At 47.9% G+C, this 20,070-nt stretch overlaps 1 protein-coding gene across 1 annotated transcript in view; it reads right to left on the reverse strand.

Annotated features, from left to right (window-relative positions):
• Positions 1-1,818: 1,818 nt before the first annotated feature.
• XPO7 (exportin 7) overlaps positions 1,819-20,070 on the reverse strand; it is a 32,856-nt gene continuing 14,604 nt past the window's right edge. Inside the window, exons 9-28 of the mRNA XM_010294169.1 lie at positions 19,813-19,932; positions 19,439-19,585; positions 18,455-18,627; positions 17,198-17,391; positions 15,983-16,088; positions 14,541-14,676; positions 13,531-13,604; positions 12,342-12,422; positions 11,766-11,829; positions 10,437-10,545; positions 9,832-9,938; positions 9,262-9,350; positions 8,430-8,537; positions 7,223-7,305; positions 6,428-6,642; positions 5,128-5,266; positions 4,627-4,787; positions 2,903-3,001; positions 2,456-2,583; positions 1,819-2,284 (exon numbers count right to left, since the gene is read on the reverse strand). Of these exons, the coding sequence (XP_010292471.1) occupies positions 2,191-2,284; positions 2,456-2,583; positions 2,903-3,001; positions 4,627-4,787; positions 5,128-5,266; positions 6,428-6,642; positions 7,223-7,305; positions 8,430-8,537; positions 9,262-9,350; positions 9,832-9,938; positions 10,437-10,545; positions 11,766-11,829; positions 12,342-12,422; positions 13,531-13,604; positions 14,541-14,676; positions 15,983-16,088; positions 17,198-17,391; positions 18,455-18,627; positions 19,439-19,585; positions 19,813-19,932 (2,427 nt within the window). The 3' untranslated portion in view covers positions 1,819-2,190. The remainder of the gene's footprint in view (positions 2,285-2,455; positions 2,584-2,902; positions 3,002-4,626; positions 4,788-5,127; positions 5,267-6,427; positions 6,643-7,222; positions 7,306-8,429; positions 8,538-9,261; positions 9,351-9,831; positions 9,939-10,436; positions 10,546-11,765; positions 11,830-12,341; positions 12,423-13,530; positions 13,605-14,540; positions 14,677-15,982; positions 16,089-17,197; positions 17,392-18,454; positions 18,628-19,438; positions 19,586-19,812; positions 19,933-20,070) is intronic.

A 20,070-nucleotide genomic window follows, 5' to 3' on the forward strand; every position in this document is an offset into this window, starting at 1 on the left:
ACGCCGCTTCTCCCCAGAAATGGCGCCCGTTCTGCCTGCGGTTCGAGGGGGTGGTGGAGGACTTCAACTACGGCACCCTGCTCCGCCTGGACTGCCGCAAAGACTACACCGAGGAGAACACCATCTTCGGTGAGCTGGGGGCCCGGGGGCCACGGCGCAGCCCGGCCCCGCTAGAAAAAGGGGCATGCGAGGCTACAGGGAAGCTGAACCCACAACGTTTTTTCCTTTCTCCTCTTTCAGCCACCAGAATCCAGTTTTTCGCCATCGAAATCGCTCGGAACCGAGAGGGCTGCAACAGCGTTGTCTACAGCAGTGCCAGGGAGCCGTCGGCGTGAGGGGGGGCACGAAGCCCCCTGCCCCACGGCCGGGCCCTCGCCTGGGCAGGGGGAGCAGAGCGGGGCTGTCCCTGCCTTCCCTGCTCCTCCAAGCTCAGACTTCAGTTGCAGACTGTAAATAAACATTTTTTAGAAAAGAAAAGAATTCCTCGAGTTGAAAGGGTGGTTCCCTAGAGCGGGCCCAAGGCGCTGAGGAGGTAGAGCTGAATCCACTTTGATTCTGGCCAGACCCTTGCCCGCCCCAATCGAGGCCCCCCCCCAGGCCAGAAATCAAATGGGTTTAAAAAAAAAAAAAAAAAAGCCTATTTCATCGGGAAGACTCCCCCCCGCAGCAGGCAGGGGCCAGCTCCCGCGGCGTGGGCGCAGGCGATGCCCAGGCAGACACAGCTCAGTAGAAACCATTGAAGTTTTATTTGCAGTCACAATGCTTACACTGTATGCAGCAAACACCCTTACAAGTCAACCAGCAATCTGCTCACGCGAAAAAGGACCCAACACACAATCGCCAGAGGAAAGAAAACAAAACAAAACAAAAAAAGAAAATAAAATTAAGAGTTAGGTGGTGTCTGGGAAGAGAAACTGAAGCCCTAAGGACTGAGTGTCTGTGGGTAGAGCTGAGCAAGAGGATGCACACGACTAGCAGCAACAATAGTGGAAAAAGTACAAGGCAAACAGGCTCCCTCCCCCCTCAGCTTTCCTCTGTAAGTCAATTTTATATCCAAAACATTTACTAGGGTGACTTAGAAAAAAACAGAATTGTTTTAAAGGGGGTGTTAAATACTTCATGCTAGGCAAACCTTGTTATTAAGAACCCTCCGAGGCAGCAGGTCGGCTGCAGCAGCCCCGCGCTGCCGGCTTGGTCTGAGCAGCAGGAACCGGCCGCGCTTGCTGCTACGAGCTCCTGAGAGCACGGCAAGCTCGCCCGCAGCCCGAGCGGCCCACGCACGCTGCCTGCTCGACTGAGATGGGGGGAGAAACAAAAATAAAAATAAAAGAAGGCAGAGCAAGGAGAGTGCTGCTGGGCGGGTGGCGCAGCGTGGGTCCAGAGGGAGGCGAGGGCCCTGCGCGAAGCGGGTTGACGAGGGGACAGTGGCTACTGCTACACCGGGGGATAGGAGAGACACCCACGAGCAAGCACGAATGAGAGATCACGCGGCATGGCTTAGAGTTCCTAATAACAAGGGCAAGACGGTAACAGGGAGTTGTGATTTTAAGGGGCTTAATAAGAAAAAATATACATTTGGAATTTTACAATGCCTTTTTTTTGTTGTTTTCTTTTTTAGGTTTTTTTGGGTTTTTTTTTTTTTCCTTCTCTCTACACTTGTCACTAAATATATCTCTGCACTTTCACACACCCACCCCTCGCCCAGTAAAGCTTCAGGCCTGCAGGACACGCTTTCCTCACTCGCATACACAACCCTCACGCCAGCACCGGTGCACCAGGACTCTGTAAAAATTTCAATCACACTTTTTTTTTTTTTTTTTTAAACTTGAGTCAATATAAACCTTGTTCAAAATGTTATGAAAAAATGTACATGTTTATACAAGGCAGGCTGCAGCAGAGCGCTGGCGTTCCACGCAGACATTCGGGTAGGGAGACGCTGGATTCTTGCACCTGGCTTATGCCCTTCCACCCCCTCCCACGGAAACAGAAGCACCCTGCCCTGGTGAGCTCAACAACCCCTCCTGTTCCCTCCTCCCTCGGGACGTGGAGTACGGCCCAAAGCGAGCGCCGCAATCCAGCCCTGGGGAAGGGCAGGGATTAGAAACGCCCTCTTTTCTTTCCATCGGAAACGGTAACCCCTCTGGGCCAGGCCAAAGAGATGCTGCTCTGTACAGGTGGAGTTGGGAGACGTCAGCTCATCATGTCGTTGCTGTTCACACCGTAGGTGGAATTCTTCATGGAGTCGTTCACCTCTCGCCTGAACGCTGACAGGTTTTGTGTAAACCTAAGGAAAAGACAGAGCAGCGTGTCAGAGCAGGGGGCTGCCCGCTCCTCCAGTGCTTTGCCCTCCACGAGGACCACGGACCCTCTAGGCCGTGCTGCTGCATCGAGCTATGGGCTCAGCATGCCCCGGGAGGGGCTCAGCCCCACAAAGGGGTCTCTGGCCCATACTGACCTGTCCCTGTTCTTGGTTAGGAGGTTGCGTTCGATGCCTTCCATGAGGTTCTCAAAGCAGAGGTGCATCGCCTGCTGTTTCTCCGGAGGCTGGCTGTTCACTATACTGTTCCTCAAGTCAGAGAAATACTGGGGGAGACGGATGAGAAGGATGGGTTAATTTGTGGTGGAATCACTTTGGCTTTGGGACAGGCATGCATAACAGGCTCTCAGGAAGAGGGAGGAAATGCATTACAGCTCTTCAAGTGACTTCTAGTGCCCTTACAGATGAAAGTTAACTGGATTCATTAGCATCAGAGGGCTGGACACCCTTCTGTGGACACACAATCCCTCCCAGTCCCGACTTCCCAGCCACCAGCTCTGACACCGTTCTGCTCCCTGCAGCCCAAAGGCTCCAGTATCACTCAAGCCCAGACAGCTCCTCCAGCTGCGATGGGAGGGTGCTCACCTTTTCATTGAGCAGTATCAAGCCGAGCAGGGGCCGAGACATTGACCACTGGTTCCTGCAGTCCTCAAAGATGATGATATTCAGCACTGTTGACAGCATCTGGAAGAGGGAGAGTGAGGTTTAAAACCAGCCCTTTCCACCTCGGCACTCTCCTCACCAGGGCACCGTGTGGGCTCAGGAGCAGCGATTCCCCTTCCAGCGTTGCAGCCTCAATGCTGCAGAGCTCTCAGCAAGAGAACCTGGAAACCCCTTGAACTGGTGGCGAACTTCACTGAAGGCACATGGAGGGGGTGCTGAAAGCTGTTAGGATATTTATTCCTGACACAATCCATCCTACCCCAAGGCAGCCAGGGTAGAGATTGTCTCATCTTCACTTCAACAAGGGAATAGGAAGTGCTTAAATGCAGAGAGCACACACTGTGGTGCCCTGGGGAGCTTCCTCTAGTCCACACTAGGGGTTATCTGTGTTCCCTTCCACAGCCTCCTAAAGCTAAAGCCAGTATCTAACCGAGCTGGTTTGGAAGATGCAGTTTCTCTCTTTATCCTCAGAAAACATAGCTTCTAGCCCCGCAAAAGCCTGCTTTTCTTTGGATTTCATCTACCAGCAAGGGTGGAACAACATTCCCTGTTCACGTGGGAGTCACACTGATGCTTTGACAAGTACAAGCGAGTGAGGTTGGGCAACACCATCAGAAATGCACCCAGCGCTCAGCACGGCCAGGCAAGAGGCATGTAAACATGGTTTGCTCTAAGGTATGAATATCCAGCTCCCACCACGGGGCCCTCTGGAGGACGAGAACCTCTGTGAGCAGAGACATCTGTCATTAAATGACACAGAGGTACCTAAACTACACGGTACATGTAGTTATATGTTGAGCTCAGCTTGATCTGAGCAAGGAAAACGTCTCAGCTCACTATTGAACCTCTTCCACTGCACATGCTCCTGACCCAGAGAGAAGACAGATCCCAGCAAGCTCCGTGTCTGTCAGAGGTGCTGCGGATGGAGGCAGAAGACAGATGGCAGACGTGCTACCACCATGTAAAACTCGCTTATCAAATTGCCCCCGCAGAGGCCGTTCTGAAGGCAGGCACGAAGGGTGCCAAGGCAGCGCGTGCTCCGACAGGCTGCAAACCCACTTTCACGTGGTCCCCACACGAGCGCCACAGCAGAGAGATTGTTCCCGTATGCTGAGGTCTACGCAGAGCCTTGTCAAGCACGGGGGACCCCACGGTGCCTGCTCTGCTGTGAGTGCACATGTACCACTGAACTGTTCCAGGGATTTAAGCAAACTCTCAGTCGTGTGTGTGTGTTTTTCTTTTTTTTTTTTTTAAAGCAGCAGAAGAGTGCATGCTCTCTGCTTGAAGGTATGCTTCCTAGCTTCATTTCTATAAACCGCCAGCACTGCCCATAATTGTATTTCTCTTTAGAAAAGACAAAAGCTCATTTTTGGCTACTTACTTTCATATCTGAAATGCAAAAATGGTGTTCCTTGCACAGGGAGAACTATGGCCCTGAAGCACGGCTTTGAATCAGACCTACCATATGGTGAACATGTAGGAGAGATGCAACAGCAGCAAAAAAATCCTTTTTCCTCTGGAAAAGCCTGGGGCTCTAGAGCGGGAAGCACACAGCCCCCATATTACATCATGCTAAGAGAATTCAGGGCTCACTGGGGAGTTTACTGTGCCATGCCACAACAAGGCCCTACGCCTTCGGTCTTTACCTGCTGAATCATCTCCGGGTGCTGCTGCATAATGTGCAGGAACCGGTCGCTCTCCTGGGTCAGAGGTGTGGTCCTCTTCTTGGTGCTGCGAGACAGTTGCTTGAAGAGATAGGTGACAATGTGGTCCAAACAGGAGCAGCACCCTGTGCAAACCATGGTGTCTGCAAGAACAGGAAAGAGAGAGATATTGGGGCACTGCCAGCATTTCCCTTGCTCAGATGCACCTGGGCAGGCTCCCAGGGAGACACCACCATTTATCTGGGTCCTTTAGGGACTTTACGAGCAAGGATCACCTAACCCTAAACAGGGCAGCAACTTCCTCACTGATGTACTCACTGTCTCTAACGTTCCAGCTCTAACAGAGGTGAAACTCCTCCACCCATTCACAAGGTATGTCTTACCCGTTAGCCTGAAATACCATGCATTCAAAGCAACCAAAAAAATCTTTCCCCACTTCCAAATCGAAGCCCTAGGAGCACAACAGAGAGCAGAAGTAGTTACCTAGTGCAGTGAGGCCTTCTGAAATGGATGAGAGAATATACATGATTACATGAGGCTCCAGACTGGCTATAAAGTTCATGTGGTCCTGGGTTAGAACTTCCAGCAAGGAATAGTATGACTGGCTGAGCTTGGGATAATCCTGCAGAGAAAAGAAGATAGACTTTTAAGGCCTCATGGCTAGCCTGTAACCATCAGTTAAGGCTTTCTGCTAGACCCAACCCATTCATTAATCACCTGAAAACTGCTTACTGAATCTCCTGGAAAGAGAACAAACCAACCTCTCTCACAGCATAACTTATGGGCCAAGATATTTCCCACCCTTCTGCCCCACCAGAAGCCTTCCAAACAGGCTCTAACAACAATGGTCCAAGCAGGTTCCCAACACTGTTATATCAAAACATCTCTCCTCGCTGCTTCGCTCTTTTCTAAATGGGGAGTGTTAGCTGACTAATGCCAGTGCTGGAGATGCAGAGATAGGACTGGCTCGCCAGGTGTCCATGCAGAGTGCCAGATCACATAAAAATCAACACACCCCGCGCTGGGCTCAACAGCCTGCACTGCATCAGTGCCACAAACCCCTCAGCAGCACCCAGATGGGGGGGACTTCTGCTGGGGGGTCCTGCAAAGCATCTCCATCTCAAGAGTTCCATTTGAGTAATCGTTTGGCCACTGGCATATTAAGATCCAGAACATGCTGAATGCAGTCACAGAGCTGGCAACAACTTCTTTCAGACCCTGCTATGGTAATAAGACAGGTAAGACTTGGGAGGAATATATGCTGCCCTCTCTCCTCGGTATTTTGCCAAGTAGGACTGTGCTGATAGGGCGTCACAGCTCTGCCACAAAATGGGTTTCTGTATACGAGGTCTGGATGGGAGCAAGACTCTGTAGGTGGATGTCTTCAGCAAGCAGGTTGCAATGTAATTGCTGATGCATCGAGATCTCTGCCCACAGGCAACACAGGGAAGAACAATCCTTCACTCGCAGGAAGCGTTTTTCAGATAGAGGAGGAATTATGTGGGTAATTGCTCTGCTGAGACTTGGAGCGTACCCTGCTGGAGAGCTGAGCAGTGGGGCTGCCAGCAGGCGCTTGGGAGGGGGTTACAGCCTTCATGCAGGGCCTGCCGCTGCACGTTCCGGGAGCTGTAATTTCCTGCTGCCCTGTGCCTATAGTTGGTGTTCCAGGAAGTGGCACAAGGTCACTCGTCTCTGTGATTAAAGTATTCCTTTACTGTATAATCTTCCAACCCTGTCTTCCCTAGCCATGTGTTTACACTCCTCATCACAGGTGCTGGCTTACCAGAAGGTCACTGTGCGGGATGGAAAGCAGAAGCTTGATAAAAGTTTGCAAGGCATTGTCCAGTGCATCATCTCCGTAGAGACGGAAGACGCCAAAGTTGACGTAGCTCCCGCTCAGTGCAGCCTTCAGCATAGAGAAGCAGATGGAAATCCCCTTGAGTTTCAAGGCATAGACTTGATCCTTTGGGACCTCCCCAAGCGTTAGGATACGATTTCCTGCATGAGCATAGAAGTAGACTCAGTATTTCAGCAACTACATCCAAGCCCTTTCTCCCCCAGGGTGCAAGAAAAACAAAAGTAGAGCCACAAGGAGTGACCGAGAAGTCAGCCACAAGCACCAAAGACTTGCGGACAAAAAACTTATTTCCCAGCTGAAGGTTAAGGAACCCCTTACAAGTTAAAAGTGTGGCTCTACTAGGAAACGTGAGAACACAGCTGCATGTAATTTTTCTGTGGAAACAGGACAGCATAAGGACAGGATTGCTCTCCACTTGCTTCACAGGTTTGCCCATGTCACCTTGCACACTCACAAGGGGCTCAGCTGGGCTCCCGTTCATTGCTGTCATTTTCTTCCCCATTTGCACCCTGCCCCTTCTGCTTGCCTGCCTGCCTACCCAGCACTTCAAGCAGAAGCATCTCCCTGTACCTAAGCATGCATTCAGCAAGCAATTTGGCACTGCTTCCCAGCCTGGGCTCGCTCTCTGAGCTGGCAAGTGCCCCAGCCCACGCTCCCCAAGCAAGTGGAGGAGTCACGGGCAGACCGAGGCTGCCCAGATCCCACCTGCTGGATACTCACCATACGTAGTTATCATTTTACTCGTTTCTCGGAACAGCAGGATGCCATTCGGTGAGGACACATCAAACTGCAGCCGTTGGGATCTAATCAAAAGACAGGGAGTAACTTGGAGCTCAAACATACCCGTGAGTAAAAACAAAGCTAACACTCCAGCACCAACATGTGCTGCTGTCTACGGGGGCACACTCCTCCCAGGGCTGCTCCACAGAGTTCAGCAAAACACCCTGGTCTGGTTGGTAATGAACAGCATTACTTTCTAAGCCAGACAGGACACAGCCACTTAGGGACAGATGAGCTCTGCTGTTGCAGAAGAATGGGCCTGTATTTCACAGATGTTAGGAATATTACAAGATCGAAGCTGGAAATCCTGTCTTGGCAATAGTCACTAGGCTACTGTACACAAACACAGTGAACATCTTGGAAGCAGCATTGTAGGGCAGGCTGACTAGCTCCTATTCATAACACGACCAAGAATTCAGAGCTTGGCATTTCTTCCCCTGCAGTGAATAGATCTTACAATTGAAGCGCAGCGAGTTGTCCAGTTCACCTCTGAAATAAATGAGTGGACTTATTCCAGTAAGGATTGTCCTACCACAAAGATGCCGCTTGAATGTGGCAAACAGTCTGACAGCACGGAGAATCAACTCTCAAATGACTGTGCCTGAACCTTGTGTCCCTTCCACTCGGCTGCAACAACAGTCCCTTCCTATAGGGTTGTTTGTGTTCAGCTGGCTGTAAGCCAGAGCAACATCTTGGCAACCTTCCACTGCCAGATTAGACAGCTTCTGAATTATCTGAATAGCATCAGAGGTACCTCTCTGCTGACAAAAAGAGCTGATGCTCTGAAGCAAAAGTGGTCATCTGGCTGCCAGACAGAACAATGCTCATTTTAAACATAGGTTTTAAAAATTAACATGCGTTGCCTGCCTCCATCTTATAGTGCTGTCCTTGGAAGCAGACGCTGAACAAATTCAGTGTTTATCGATTGTGTCTCTTGGTCTGAGTCATGACTCGACTGATATCTGAACTGTTAGATTTTCTTCCCTACTGAAACAATGCCAGTTCCCTCCCTGTTCCCTTTGGCAGCCTTTATAGCATAAATAGACTGAAGTAGAGAAAACACAACTGGACACCAACACCCACACAAAGGCTGAAGCAGCAGACAGACACAAATCTCTGCCAGCTTTCAGATGCTGGAAGTTCATACCTATTATGTACCAACTCAGCCATCAGTTTGAGGACAGGTGTAGTGCAGGCTGGGTCATGGTACCAAAGTTCAATTGCCCGCTGTAGGATTGGCATGTAGGATGGGTAGCTGCAAGGTGAAAGCTAAGGAACTTTGTTGCTTTGCATGAAGAGAAAAGGTCACAACTCCTACCAAAAAGGTGTATTTTGTGTACTGCACCCATATCTTGCAAAGAAGCTTACTTAACAAGGTTAAATGGAGATGCTGCCTGCTGGGGTCTGCTTTATCACAGGGAAAAAAAAAAAAAAAAATAATCTTAAGTCCACTGAAGAAGTGGCATACACACTTCTACTAGGACAAACCAGAACCAAAAAGGTTTTGAATGAAAGGGAAGACAGATACAAAGATCTGTCACTGCAACAGACAGCTGACCTTCACGAGCCAAAGGGCAATCTGGAGCCCAGATACCGTGCTCTTTGAGCAGCTATGCTCTCACCAAGAAGACAAAGATACCAACTGCTGTTGGCTTTAGTGAGCAAGAGGAAAGCTTTTGTTGCTGCTGAGACACAAGCATTCCATTAAAGGCCTTTGTGCTTTACAGGTCAAATTTCTTCAGGTCCAATCAGAAAAACCCCAACAGTCAGCTTTGAGCAAATTTCTAGGTTGACTTGGTTGCAGACAGACTGAGTCAAATCTATTTTAGGGCTTAGAGAGAGGACACCGAGTACTATAAAAGTGAAGAGAAGCCCCAGTCAGGATTTAGTAGGGAAAATAGGGCATTTGGATGCAGTCAGCCTGAGTTCTCCCCTCTGACAGACAGGATGACTGAAGTTTTAGGGCAACAGAAGGATACATCCACTCAAACAGCATCATGAAGCTGGTCTTGGCATTGAAGGCAAAGGCTATTCCCCTTAAGTCTCTCACTAAACCAACCAAAGTTCTCTGTATCGCAAAAGAAAAGATATGTTAAAACATAACATACATATGGATCTCTCCCTCCCTGGCTCCACCAGCCCAGAGCCACTTCTCTCCCTCCCCTCCCAACAGCAATACAGCCTTTCTGTGCTGGATGCCCATCCCAGGTTAGACAGTTCTTCCTCTTCAGTGCCAGAAGCCCTCTTTAATTTGAGCCAATGCAGTGACGGTACCGGGGTATTTCATTCCTAGCAAAAGGAAAGCTAGCAGATGAGGCTCACTGCTTCAATCACAAACTATACCTAGACCCCAAGGGATACAAGGCACACCACACATATACCGAAAAAAAAGCACCCATTGCTCCAGCATCTACTTGTCTGGTTCAGAGGGCAGAATGACTCTCACTCCGCAGGAGTTCCTTGTTCTTTCCTGTCTGTCTGAACTGAAAATGTCAAAGCCCCTAAGGGAAAGAAAGCATGGATTACAGGGGAGGTCCTGCCCAACTTACTTTTGCCTCTTGTTCATTGAAAGTATTTGTACTGAACATCTGTGCCACAGTCTCAAAGGCAGCTGTGAGGGGAAGCATGAACTGCTCATACTGATCCTCATCTTCCCCTGAAGGAAAAAAAAAGAAGAAATCAGGAGGAAATAGACTGCACAGCCCTGCAGTACTGTCCTGTGCTGGACATTCACACATTGCTCACCACGGAGCCAGAGGCAGAGAGACCACAGGCCTCTAGACAGGTGATCTATCACTGCCAATATCTAACTTAGAGAAAAGACTCAGAACAAACCCTGCCACCTCAGGAAAACATTTGGAATATTACGAAGGAAAAAATTTAGCCTCAGCCTTGGTGGTATGTACACAGCGCATTTGGAATATTACGAAGGAAAAACTTTAGCCTCAGCCTTGGTGGTATGTACACAGCAACACAGCATCAAACCCGCTCTTGAGCTTCTTTACCCTCCTTTTCCTTATCCCAGTTGGCTCCTCCCACTCCAGCATCCTTTCCTGCAGGAGCTTACAGCTCCCTAAATTTAGGGACCCAGAGCCCAGCATCCAAACCACAAAGTCACCACTTTGCTCTGGTTCCCAGGAAAAGACCAGAGTACCTAAATCCACCATGAGAAGACGCCCAAGTGCAGTGTAGAACGTAGTCCGACATCTCATGTCAGTCAGATTGGACTGATTGTTAATACCCAGGAAGGAAAAGTGCTCACTCTGCAAAAGGAAGAGAAAAGCGATAGGTTAAAGGGGAACCACCACCTTGAATGGGCTCCTGTATCAAGGGCTGAGGATCCCTCATTCCCCTGTCTAATTCTCAGCCTGTGCAAGGATGAAAAGCTGCACGTTTATCTTGCTAACCACTTCACATCTGCCAGCCATCTCGGAGAAGAGGCCACCAGAGGGCAACAGGCACCGTGCCTGCACGCCCCGGAGCAGCGTCCTGTCTACTGACAAAGATACCAGCGCTATCATCTTTCATCTTGGAATTCCCCAGGACCAGATGTACAAGGAAGTCTCGCTTTGCCTCCAGAGCAGACAAGCAATCTGCCCCCCTTACTCACAGGGACCCTTCAGGCATTAAGGCTGCTGAAAACCAGCCCCTCTGCAGACAGATACCCAGTTACTCTGCCTGCATTCAGCACAGAAACAGTAGCCCCAGACAATGCAGTCTGAGTGCAGTTTCTGGGCCAAACACAGGACATGGGACCGCCTGCAAAATATCCCCCAACTCAAGGAATACAGCACCTCGTTCAACCAGTCAATGCAAACCTTCCGGATGCGGCGCTGGGAGTGCTATCGCTACAGCATCGGAGCATCAAATGACTACATGCTCCCAGAGGCAAGTCAGAAATCTGATACTTTGCTGCTGGCTTCTAGTCGCTCATTCTGACATTTTTGATTTCAAGTCAGCATCCCAGATGCGCACAGGGAGCACCACAGTGGTAGTCACCCAGGAGCAAGGCGCTGCAGCTTGTAGTCACCCAGGAACAAGCACTCCTGACCGCTGCAAGCGATAGCATTTCTTCCAAATCAGCACTTTCAGGGGCACCAAAATGCTGTTATATTTTGCTTTAAATTGCCTAAGCAGTGCTCACTGCTGTCTGCCCGCATGCGCAGCAATATCGGCTGTCTCCTGCATTTCACTCTGGAGATGGCTTTCAGGGGAGAGTAAAGAGACCCCCACATTAACCCTTTGGGGATGAAAGGTACCACATAATTACAGCCCCTCAAAACTGAAGGGCAGGCTTTGTTCAAAGAGAGATGGAACACAGTTCACATTTTCTAGAGGCTCATCTAGTACGATGGAAGCATCTGGGAGGCAGGTAAACTTCAAAAGCATGTCCACATGTTAAAGTTAGGGGATAATTTCAGCTGCAGAAAGGCAGATGGAGGAATCTGCTGTGAGACATGAAGCAGAAGGTGAAAGGACTTACCGTGTGATTGTTCAGCATGAACTGTACGGCGCTCAGTTTCACCAGCTTTCTAACACTACTGTATGTAAAGGGGGTGTTAAGGAAGCAGCAGAGTCAGCAGAAACGGTCTTACAATGCTTGCAAAGCGCTTTCCAGGGCAAAACTGGAAGGGGACTTGTGTCTATATTATTCAATATGTTCTAGCCTCTCTTCCATTTGTTTCAAGAGCAACCAAGTTGCATAAATCTCTAGAGACCTGCAGTGACCGTTTTTATTTACTCTGTCAGGAAGAACAAGTAGAACACCGTAAGATAGACTGTAAACAAATTAACTGTGGACAGTAAGCTACAACACAATTATGATCCAAAATAAAACCCCCCCAAAAACTACATTATAGCCAGTCACTGAAATTCAACAGCTAGATAAGATGTTGACCAAGCACTCGCACTCTGCTCTTCTCACTACCCAAAAGATGAAGCAGTTCAGGAATCTGTTACATGCAGAGTGCTCCTGTTCCAGCCGAGCATCTGGGTCACTCTTCCCCCATCTTGAGGTTTAAGTGTTCTGTGCACCCAACAGCTCTTCTGAAAAGGATATCCAATGGAGAGGTCATTGAGCAGCTGCAGCGTCTTGGAGGTGATAGGCTCACATCGACCCCAGTACTTCAAGTTGGTGATGCTAGGGAAGAGGACAACAAGGACGGATCAGAGGGGTTTGCTCAGCTTCCCCTTTGCTGTGCGGCGGATTCTTGCAGTTCAAAAGTCACCCAACATCATCAGCTCCACCCTCCACCAAAACCACAGACATCACAAGCCACAAAATATTGGTATAAAATTACTGTACTTACATTTGGTTGACTAGAAAATTATCCTTCAGATAATCTTCACTACTTGGGTCCCAAGCTACACTGGCCCATACCCAGGCCCTTGGAATTCTGTGGCACTCCAGGGCTGGTTTCTGCAGCAAGGGTAAGAGAATTCTGCGGCAGTGACTACATGCAGACGTATGCAATTCTGCACCTGCACCATCCACTGTCAGCTGCAGAATTCTAGTAGCCCTTGCTTCTTCCAGGAGAGCCATTTCACCCCTTGGGGTTGATGCGCAGCTGGAGTGCGCAAGGGTAGGCAAAGCCCCATGCACATAAAGATGGGGGCGATGCTAAAGAAGTTGAGAGGGAGCTAGCGGCTGCACGTCACCAGGCACACGGCACTGGGCGTCAGCACTGGAGCTACTGAATTGGTTCAAAATACTCATGGAGGCTGCCAAAGACCTGACAAAAAGCCAGTCAACAGGTTTGGTCCAGAGGAGAGCTGCCAAGGAATAGGCCGAATAGAGTGCCTAACCGAGTGGAAGAGTTTTAAGAAAAGGACTTGCGCTACTCTGGTACTGAACAGCACAATTTACAAAGAAAACCTTTGAAGGACCTGTCCCCTCCCCACAGAGCTTTCGTGGCTGGTGATTGCCAATAGTCAAGTGATAGGGCATGAGTGCTTGAGGCTGTCCCCTCTCTGACTTTGGTTTTACTAAGCAGGCACTGGAAAGAGAATCCATTATCCTGGTGTACGGCTTATTTTTGTGTCTCCATAGCTCAGGCTTAGAATCCACGGTGGATAAATTGATCCTGGATATTGTGTGTGACTTAAGCACTGATAAAAGCTGTAATTGTCTTGAGTAGCCAGATGTTACTAGCTTTAGACTGAACAACACTCCCTCATATTCCAGTTTTCCTGGTTACACCTTCAAATAAACCCTGGAATCTCTGATGCCTGCAAGCAGGAACACTTACATTTTTCCTATGAAGACGCTCAGGACCATAGTCTCATCATTCAACCCCAGGACCTCTGAGAGCCGGCGGTACAGCTGGAGGGGAAAAAAAATAACACCAATTTGAAAGCTGTCAAGAAAACAAGTAATGATCACGGATTATTTGTTTTTTCACTTGTTCTCCCCTTTGTGGCACATGTGTATGCTTTGGGCTTGCCCAGATCAGTCAAACAATGCACAGAGATGCTGGTGATCTGATCCAGAGCAATAGCTGCCCTAACCACTGCTAATTCTTTTCTGTCACTAGTCATAGCGGGTTTAGATACTGTACAGAGAAGCTGGGCACTCGCTTTTCCTAGGGAAAGGGGACATAACAACTCTGCTCCTCCACCTGCACCTACATAGAGTATCTTAGCGAATCTGTCTGGAACTCTAAGCCCCTTGTCACATCACTGCTCCAAAGTCTCCAGGTGAGGAAGGAAGGTCATAGGTTACCCGAAAGGAAGAGAACATCATTCTGGAGTAATGACATTCCCATTCTTTACATCTAAAGACACACCACGGCATTCAAAGGCCAGTATGTCCACAACTGCCTTGTGATGAAAAGAATGGATATTTATCCTCACTTTAGAGCCAAATAAGCAAGGCATAGACACTAAGCTCAGGCTCCTCATGGGTGTACGATGTGGTGCGACTCGCACACTTCCACAAGTATATAGGCTAAAGGGATTCATCTGAAGTCACGGCAGAAACCTGGCAGATAACAAGACCGAGCCCAGGTGTCAAGTTCTAGGCTGCTGTCATTAAGTCACGGGCTCCTTCCTGACGCATACAGAATATGGTATTTCAAAAACAGCTCAGGGTTTGCAATGGTAACGCTGGACATGTATCTAGAAAACACAGCAGGCGGGTCCCAAATATTTTCAGCTACGAAGAAGAAAAAACAAGTAATGCCACTGGCTTCCATTTAAAAAGGGAAGCTATTACTGGACTTTGTGTCACCAAAGAGACATAGCCAAGGGGACTGATTACCTTGGAAGACTTCTGCACCTGATCTCCAATATAGATCTTCCGGAACTGCTCAAAGAAGCTCAGCATGGCAAGCTCCAGCTTCTCATTGCCAGCCTGCGCCAGACGAGAGTCTGTCAGGTTCATCAGCTGCAGCACTCTGGAGAGAGGTGGGGAAAAAAAAACACACCTTGCTGATGAACACTGGCAGAAAGGAGGGATTTTTGGCACATGGTGATGTTTCCAGGCTGTGTGCAACAGGAGTTTTTACTTTCTGTGGGCAATGTTGTTTTGGGTCAAGAACTGACTAAACTGGTAACAAAACACTGACTAGGGCACATTCCTCCTCTGTGCAAGGCCATTATAAGGCTTCTATATCCCTTTGAACAGGGATGCAAGGCCTCGGTTTTAATTTGCTGCAGAAATGAGTTGTGGGTGCTTTAGCACACTTACCCAGTGACTGGTCCAGCATGTTCTCAAACCCTCCTGAGAAACCACTACCTGCTGCCCTGACAAGAGCCAGACCCTAAACGACACTCCCACTTCAGTTTGGCTTTTGCTGGGAGCCCTGCATAAACAACACTGTGACCAATGGGCTCAATGAGCAGACCTTGCTGGTGAGGAAGGGGTGGAGGGATTTTAGGGTAACAAATGGGGGACAAAAGCAATGGTAATCTTTTTGGCAAGTGCCACAAAGCACAGAGTGGGAAAGAAGATAAAATGTAAACAAGCTTCTATGAATAGGTATCATGTACGCTGGCAATAAAGGTAGCTGAAATATAGATGAGGTCTCACTCTTTTTTTATGCGGACCCGGGAAGCCATATTGACATGGGAAGGCAGTGCTTAGTGTTATTTATTATCCACAGCTCACCAACAGGCCAGCTTCAGTACATTCAGTTTAGCTCCTTTACTACCCTAGCTTCCAAGCAGAGCAACTAGGCTCTGGACCAGAAGGCACTCGGCGTGACTCAAGGTTGTTCATGAGTAACAAGCTACACGTTCTCACATCCATCAAATAAAGCTTGTACAATCCCGAAAATCCAGCATGTGTTAGAAGACAGTATAAAGTTTTGACAGTTACAGAAGAACTACTATATTCACAGCGTATTTAAGGACAAAACCCACTTTGGATTATTAACTGGGAAAAAGACTTTTCTCCCCCAACCCAGCAAAGAACCATCATGCATTTACTTCTACTCCAATGCATGCATTTAAGCCCAGTGGAATTCCCCTCTTACATGCTCTTCCCCTCTCATTCTCTTTCTTATAAGCCAGATTTCCCAATTTAGGCAAGCCACAGCAGAAGTTTGCTGACTGGTGTCGCCAATCTCTTCTTTCAGGATGGCCAATTCCACGCCGTTCTTTTCAGTGAAAAGAGGGGAAGAACATGGTGGCAATTTCATGATTGCAATTCTTTCATTGACTACAAGAGTGGTGCAGCTAGAAAACAGTCAGCATCCCTACCGACAAACCAACTCGCCATCCATTGCATCCTGCTCATCCGTGCTGGCGAACGAGACCCTACCACCAATCACTGCCCCGATAATATAGACGAGCCACGTCAGGCGTCCTGAAACCAACAGAGCACATCAGAACCAAGCACATCACACGTTACACGGAGGAAGCAGAGGAGATTTGCATTTTATTTTGGCAAGACAGAATTCACAAGGAGTATCTTGCTGCTTTAGTACCCATCTACACAAAAATTACTCCATTTTCCACTTGGTGGAGAACAGGCATGACTTTACTAGAAAAGAAACAAGAATGCCAGGTCTGCCTGGAAGACTGTCATTATTTAAAGCTATTCCACTGCAGAAAGCCACTTTCTTTTAAAACTGTATTCTGTGTATTTAAACATGTGCAGATGCCAGTAGGCAGCATTTATTCTTTCAACATATGTGTGGCTGGTGAAGTCAACATCATACGGAGTTTTGCCCACATACACAAAAAAATTTTCAGAAGTCTACTGTGTTAGATCAGACAATACTGTTTCAGAAGGAAGAGGAACAGTTTCCATACTTGTGCTGATAAGCCCAACTCCTCCACGAAAAGGGAAGCCAGCTACATTATTAGGGAGGGGGCGTAACGCAGCTATATCTGAACCTTCAAAGGAACTGCTTCTTTATGGCCAGTGTTAAGCAATTCCTAAACCAACCAGCTGTGCAAGTACAAAACCTCCATGCTGAACCCACCCAACGCTGTGGACAGACACCCTCCTTCAGGCAGTGACACCAGCTGAAAACCCCACTCCCAGTTACTAATTACCAACCATCAGATGGAGGTTTTTGCCACACAGCCAGTGGGGAGGTTCAAATGAGCACTCCACATCCTGCCTCAGACAAAAGAGGGATGGGGCAGGCAGTGCTGACCACCTGTGGATGTAGGAACATCCTCATAACTTGCCTCTGAAAGACCAGGCAAAGATGTGCACTAAATTTCCCCAAAAAAGGAATGGAGTCAGTTGTAGGACAGCAGTATCTTCAGACAGCACTGCTGTGTGCTTTGGGTGTCTGTCAACAGCCGAAAAGATTCTACGCCATATGGGCACCTCCCCAAGGGAACGTTTGTGAGATCTGACTCCCCATTTACGGATTTCACCAGGAATGCAGGCTTCTGAAACGGTACTTTTGAGAACGGGCAACAAGTTCTCGCAAGCCACAGTTCTCCAAACACACTCACCTTCTTGTACAGCAACGTCCATGGGACTGGCAGTGGCACTCTGCAGCAGCTCCTGGTAGGACTGGGCTGACTGGTCAAAGAGCTGCACAAGCAGAGCGCAGGTCTTCTCATACTCGCACCGACCAATGGTGGATAGCTGGTCTAACTGCTGTTGCACAAGGCCAGTATCATCCAGTGGATCCTCCAAACCATCCCTAAAAGCAGCAAGAAAGCAGATTAGAAAAGGACTTAAAATGCAGAGATAGCCTAACCCGTAACATAAGCTTATTTCTGTCAGAAAGAGGATACCTTCCCAGACATACAGCAATTACAATCACCGAAGTCTCTGCCTCTACTATTCGTCAAGACGGAGAGCTACGCAGACCAATGTAGTCACCTGATCGTTACTGCAGCCATAAATCATAAGAACAGTAGCGGTTCTGGGGGAAAGGCCATCATGACCTGGGATGAGGAAGCTCTTCTTACATCTTTAACATTTATCCAGGTCTTTGAACAGAATGTGCAGTGCCAAGAACAAGGCCTCTGGCTGGTTGTTTTTGTATAACAAAGCTTTCCATCTTCCTCAATGTTTTAGTTGCCTTTTCCTCTAAATATACTAACCTCAACACTAAGTTTACTGCAAACTCCAGAACTAGCTAAACCTGTTGCTCCTCCCTTGCATTGCTAGATATCTAAAAAGGGATAAGACGATCAGCCTTCCTTAAGAGAGGCATTATTTTTCTATACTTGAACATTTGTTTTCATCAAATACAAACACACACACAAGGTGGAATTCATCCCACACAAATTCATGCACTGCAACAGAGTCCTGTAGGCTGCCCCTACACTCAAAAGAAGGAAAAAGAAAAAATACTTTTAGGTGTAATTTGTGCCACCCTACAGCAGAGATCTAAATATCACGTGAATCACACTTTGCATACTTATTTCTCTCTGCTACGATGGCAATTCAGAGTGTAAACGGTATGCTGCAGATACCCATAGCATGTCAGAGACCACTGAGATCAATCTCAGCTATTCTGAGATTGAGCAAGGTCTAAAACAAATCCATCTTAAAAAAAGAAATAAAAATCTCTCTTATAAGAGAGAGAATATGTGATTTAGGTAAGCCTGCCTTAGAAATCCTTTGGTGACTCACAAAGCTTCCTGCAGTCATGCCCATTTTTAAAAGAACACTCAGAAGAGAGACAGGCTAGAGCCTTCTGCATTAGACTCTGGTGCTGACAAGCAGAAGTGCTGCCACCTCTCTGCTCTCCTTACCTCAGTATGATGTGCACAGATTCCAGCCTGGATGTGATGTACGCTTTTGTGACTTCTGGTGTGTATGTTTCGAGCATGTGAGGCTCTGTGGCTTTAACATAGGGCACTGATGCAGCCAGCCGCTGCCACAAGCTTAGGAGATAGTGAACGCTGTTCGGCGCAAACTCCCAGTGCTACCAGGAGCCAAGATAAAGAAAAGGAAAGGAAACCAGTGAGTTATAGCCTTGATTTTTTTACCCATGTTATTGTGACTCATGTAGCACTAGATACAGCAACATCTAAAAGCTCTAATGATCTGGTTGCCGATTTTAACAACGAATTTCAGTTCACACTTGAATTCAGCAGGCATTATCAGCATTCAGTAAAGACTGAAAGATAAGGCCTGACTTCCTAGGCTATGTAGCTGAGCCAAAGCCTTTGGTCCCAAACTACTGCCGAGCTCATACTGCAGCATGCTGCAGACAGCTCCCCAAACAGAATGCACTGTTTAAAGCTGTTTTCCAGATAAATATTAACATTTAACAAAGGCATTATGCAAGCTATACAATTTTAAAACTGTATTCTGGGCAGGGGGGTAGTTACAAGCTGTATAACAGTGGAAAACTCAGTGGGCACATGGCATGATATTCATATTACTAGCAATCCCTGCAACTGCATTTTAATAGTGAAGTGATACGTAATTGTAAAAATAAGGCTTATTTAACAATGTTTGGCTTTTTCTCCCCCTCCTAGGACATGGAAAGGCTCTGGAGGCATAGCAACCCTGCCTTCCCCCACATACTGCTCCTGTTCCATTCAGTAGAAATTCACAGAATAATCAATGCTACACCGCAGGATTCTGTCACAGAGTCTGCAGGGCTTTTTTGAAAAAAATAACGTTCAGCGAATTAAGGGGCAAAGAACAGACCAGAGGGTTATAATTTTGTTTCAAGAGAAGACAAGGGCCATAAACACCCACAGAGGGTAAGTAAACCCATTTTGTACCTGCAGGCTGGTCACGGTGAAGTTGGCAATGAGTCGGATGACCTCGGGGTAGTTCTCCACCTTCACCAGCTCTCCCAGCTGGTAATTGCTTTTCAATCGGGCCAGCAATCGGCAGAACTCGTGATAGTTATTTGGGTCTGACAAACTCTGAGAGGAGGAAGAGGAGAAGACTTGAGAAACAGCACTACTTTGCAATGCATGGCAGTCAGCTGCAAGAGCTGCAGATTTATGGTGGAACGGCAGGAAAAGAGCAGCAAGATGCTGTCCCCATGTACAAGTGGGACATGTACATTAAGAGAGTATTTTTGGTGAAGAAACTTGATGAAGGGGAAGCAGAGACATAATTCCACTGAGACTGCATCTAAAATACTCACCTGTGGGTTTTCCAGTATTCGTTTAACTCCATCAACGAGATGAGATAAAAACTTTGCTCTTTCCGCATTGTTGAAGAGGGATCTGCGTACAGAGGCTATCTGCACTAAGCAGGATAAAACCTAAAAGGGGCAAAGAGAACAAATAAAGGGAAGGATCAGAACAATAAAATGAACAGCACATTTCCTTTTCATTATACAACAAATCATTTAAGTCTGATGCTCCTTTGCATGCTACACAATGGCTCCTTCACCTTTGCG

This window comes from Phaethon lepturus, unplaced genomic scaffold (genome assembly GCF_000687285.1).
Source record: "Phaethon lepturus isolate BGI_N335 unplaced genomic scaffold, ASM68728v1 scaffold41849, whole genome shotgun sequence".
Lineage (NCBI taxonomy): Eukaryota > Metazoa > Chordata > Aves > Phaethontiformes > Phaethontidae > Phaethon > Phaethon lepturus.